Source organism: Octodon degus, unplaced genomic scaffold (assembly GCF_000260255.1).
Source record: "Octodon degus isolate 3935 unplaced genomic scaffold, OctDeg1.0 scaffold00122, whole genome shotgun sequence".
Classification (NCBI taxonomy): Eukaryota; Metazoa; Chordata; class Mammalia; order Rodentia; family Octodontidae; genus Octodon; species Octodon degus.
The window spans coordinates 2,952,470-2,956,412 of NW_004524698.1; the positions used below are offsets into that span (position 1 = coordinate 2,952,470).

The following is a 3,943-nucleotide window of genomic DNA, read 5'->3' on the forward strand; positions in this document are numbered from 1 at the left end:
AAAAAAAAAAAAAAAAAGAAAGAAATGAACAAAAGATTGAAACTGAAGACCTTAAGTGCTTGTTTTTTTGCCCGTTGACCAGATAACTAGATCTGCATTATCTATGGAGCATGGGGTTTTCATTATTTTTACCTAAAGACATCTCTTTTTGGTAATGACAAACATGTGTTTGTTTTTTTTTTTTTTTTAAGTCTGGTTTTTCTCAATACACCTTTATTTTTATTTATTTTTTTTTTAAACTTTATTTTATTTTTAGTGTGTGTGTGGTCAGCTCAGCCCACCAGGGGGCGGGGCTGGCTGGCATGTGGTGCTGGGGATTGAACCGGGTCTGTGCTTTTGCTTAGCTTAGCTTGTTCTAAGTAGGTGCTTTAGATCACTGAGCCATCTCACCAGCCCCTCAATACACCTTTAATGGTTTTTAAATTTTTCATATCTGGTCAAGTTGAGATTTTTAAGAACTTCATTTTTAATTTGTAATAAAAGTTTACAACTTGATTTTTTCAAAAAAGTCAACAAACTGCAAGCACCTGTTAATAAAGGTCTAAAAAAAAAAAAAGAAAGAAAAGAAAAAAAAGAACTAAGGCAGAGGGACAGTCTCTACCTAAGGGTAGCTTAGGTATCGCTGCTAGGTGGAGGATTTATGCCTGGAGCTCACTGCAGAGCTGTCACACCTCCTGCAGGACCCAGATCCTACAGCGAATCCAATAACTGCTCATAGGAGTGGAGAGGGAGGGAGTGAAGGCAGGCATGGCTTGCGGGGGTGAATAAGTGTCCCTATTTTAAGAGTCAAGAGATGCAAAAATGAATCTAGTATATCCCTTGCCAGCTTTGTAACCTCAAGCACACAACTTCTGAAACCCATTCTTTCAGCTAAAAGATATGACTCACACTTCTCATGGCCCCTGGAGGACCCTTGTCACGCTACATAATTAACTGTAATTGTACCCGTGCTGTGCCAGCCACACCAAGAGGCTCAAGCATCTATCTTGCTCATAGCTGTGCCCTTAACAGGCCCTGGGCACAGCAGGTACTCAGTACCTCCTGATCAGCACACTTGATCAGAAGGCGCCATCACAGATCCTAGGGCTGCTGAGGACACTTGTTGGCATGCTACCATGAGGAACAGGAGGCCAGACAGTTGCCACAGTGGAGGGTGCCCAGAGATGAGACCCGGGAAAGCACTTCTGGAGCAGATAGCTGGGAACACAGCAAACGTATATGCAGTGGGGCAACCTCGGGAGTCCCGGCTGGGGCGCCCTCCGTCCCAAGCTCCACACACACATAACAGCCTTTGCCTTACCAGTTGCCTGAGGACAGGGTGAAGAGAACCCAAAACAGCGTGATTCCTGCAACACTGGGAGGACAAACAGCTATTACAGAGATTTTGTTCTAAAAATAATAATAGAATTAAGAAGCACAGTGACCACCATTGTCTGCATGAAATACTAACAATGTTAAGAAGCAAACACAAAGGTTTTGTTGTTGTTGTTGTTGTTCCTTGTGATTGATGACCATCATGGTACTTGTTATCTGAGGGAGAAAATTGCCTATCTGCTTGGGTAGCTTGTTAAAGAATCAGAAAGACATTGATATTGCATTTTCTTGGATTGACTTTTCAGAATCTCAGCCCCCACCTCCCACAATGTTCCTTACTTGTTAAAGAAATATGAAATGCCCTCTGTACTGGACAGGTTGTCTGCTATTAACACTTAGGACTCCACACAAGTTGTACGTGGGGAGAGAAGTGGGCATCACATCCCACTAACATGCTTCTCTTTTCTTCTAGTATGTGTCCAACAGACGGGCCATCACCCAGAACACCACGGAGCAAGGCAGCTTCCACCCTCACCACCTCCCCCACCATCACCGCCACCACCACCGCCACCACCACCTGCGGCACCATGCCCGCCCCCACCTCCTCCACCACCAGGAGGTAGGGCTGCATGCCACCCAGGTGACGTCCTGTATGTGCCCCTTGTTCTCATGCCAGTGGGAAGGCCACCTGGAGGTGGTAGTTCCCCACCTGCGGCAGATCCACAGGGTTGACATCCTCCAGGGTGCAGAGATCGTCTTCCTGGCCACAGACATGCATTTGCCCGCACCAGCGGACTGGATCATCATGCACTCCTGCCTCGGCCACCACTTCCTGCTGGTGCTCAGGAAGCAGGAGAGGCATGAAGGGCACCCCCAGTTCTTTGCCACCATGATGCTGATCGGGACGCCCACCCAGGCTGACTGCTTCACCTACCGTCTGGAGCTCAACAGAAACCATCGTCGTCTCAAATGGGAGGCCACCCCACGGTCTGTCCTCGAATGCGTGGACTCAGTCATCACTGATGGGGACTGCCTGGTCCTCAACACCTCTCTGGCCCAGCTCTTCTCTGACAATGGCAGTCTCGCTATAGGAATCGCCATCACTGCAGCAGAGGTCCACACCACAGAAGCCGAGATGTGAGGCCAGGAGATGCTGGACCTTCACACACAGCCATCGAGAGACTCTAACAGGGCACCCTTGGCCTCCAGACGCCAGGACACCAGACTCCTTTTGATTCTCTTCTTTCCAACCTTCCTGGATTTGTTTTGTTTTGTTTTTTGTCTCAGGTAATTTGTTGTATTTAGTGTTTTTGTCTGCCATGGGCATTATATTATGTAAACATCCTGTGATTCAAGATCTTGTTGTGATGTCGTCCTGCCTTGTTGGTATAGTTTTGTAGAATGTTTCTAAGATTTGATCAGAGTAGCTATTTCCTGCCCCCCACCCAGTTTCTTTCTCCACTGCTTCTCAAAGGAACAAAAGCCACTATGATCATAAATAGGCTCAGCTGAAAGGAGATTTAGCAGCCAAATAGTTTCTTCCTTCTTTTTCCTATCAATTTCAGAGAGAGGTAAGGCAGCCCTGTGTGAAGGCAGTGAGCCTGAGGAGGGTAACTGGCCAGATCTATGACACATCATGTTTCAAGCTAGCCAGGCATACCTGATGTCTTCTCAGAGCTCAGGGTTGAAGCCAGGCTACTGGGACACAAGAGGACAGGGTCTCTTCGGCAGATAGGCAGCGACTGCTATCAGGGCTGGGGAGCAGCCAGATACCAAACCATCTTCTATCACTCTGGTGGCCTTGCTCCCAGCCCAGCCCAGCCCATTCTGCTCTGAAATCAGAGTCCTCACATTCCTGGTGCTTTCTTGGGGGGGGGGGGAGTCCCTTTGCTGTTTGTTGAGCAAATGATAGAAAAGGGTGGGCAAGTGGTAGGGACAGAAAAATAAATAAATACATAAATTTGGCCTTACCTTGAGGCCACTCCCTCTTCAGAGTTATGAAATCCACCCATCCTCCCACTACAGTCATGCCCTCTTACACCAGGTGGAAGACCTGTTTTATTCTTGATGCTTCCTAGAGCAGGACCACAACCGGGCACTGAACACAAGAACATGTGGGGTCACACCAGTGACCCTGGACAGGGACGGCTGACCCCGACTTTCATGCTCAGGTACTTCCCTTTCCTTTCCTTCTAAGATGCTTGGTGGCCCATTCAGCAGGAAAGCACCACACCCACATGCAGCTCGGTACTCTCCTGGGCTGAGTGGTCTTTTGGCACCCCATTCCCACACCTCAGCCCTATTAACTGGGTCAAGTAGTGTGTGCTTAGTGCTTAGTGTCCAGTAGATTGCCCTGGCTGGCCATCAGCAATCTTTTCTCCACCTTGAAGGTGTTTTCCTGAAAGACAGCACTCTCCCCGCAATGACTAATTCTGCAGCCATTCTTGCTGTTGCCCCAACCAAAGCACTAGAGAGAGGTCCCCGTGGATAGAAGATTTGACAACAATCCCTTCCACACACCCAGTAACAGTCCCTTGGACCCTGGAACAGAGACTTTATTCTGTCAGATTCCTGTGCAGAGACAACACATCTCGCTCTCAGATTTAGGCAAAAATCAGGCTCTGCAACC

At 48.0% G+C, this 3,943-nt stretch overlaps 1 protein-coding gene across 1 annotated transcript in view; it reads left to right on the top strand.

Moving 5' to 3' along the window:
* Siah3 (siah E3 ubiquitin protein ligase family member 3) overlaps positions 1-2,472 on the top strand; it is a 66,559-nt gene extending 64,087 nt beyond the window's left edge. The window contains exon 2 of the mRNA XM_004640267.1: positions 1,787-2,472. Within this exon, the coding sequence (XP_004640324.1) occupies positions 1,787-2,455 (669 nt within the window). The 3' untranslated portion in view covers positions 2,456-2,472. The remainder of the gene's footprint in view (positions 1-1,786) is intronic.
* Positions 2,473-3,943: the final 1,471 nt, after the last annotated feature.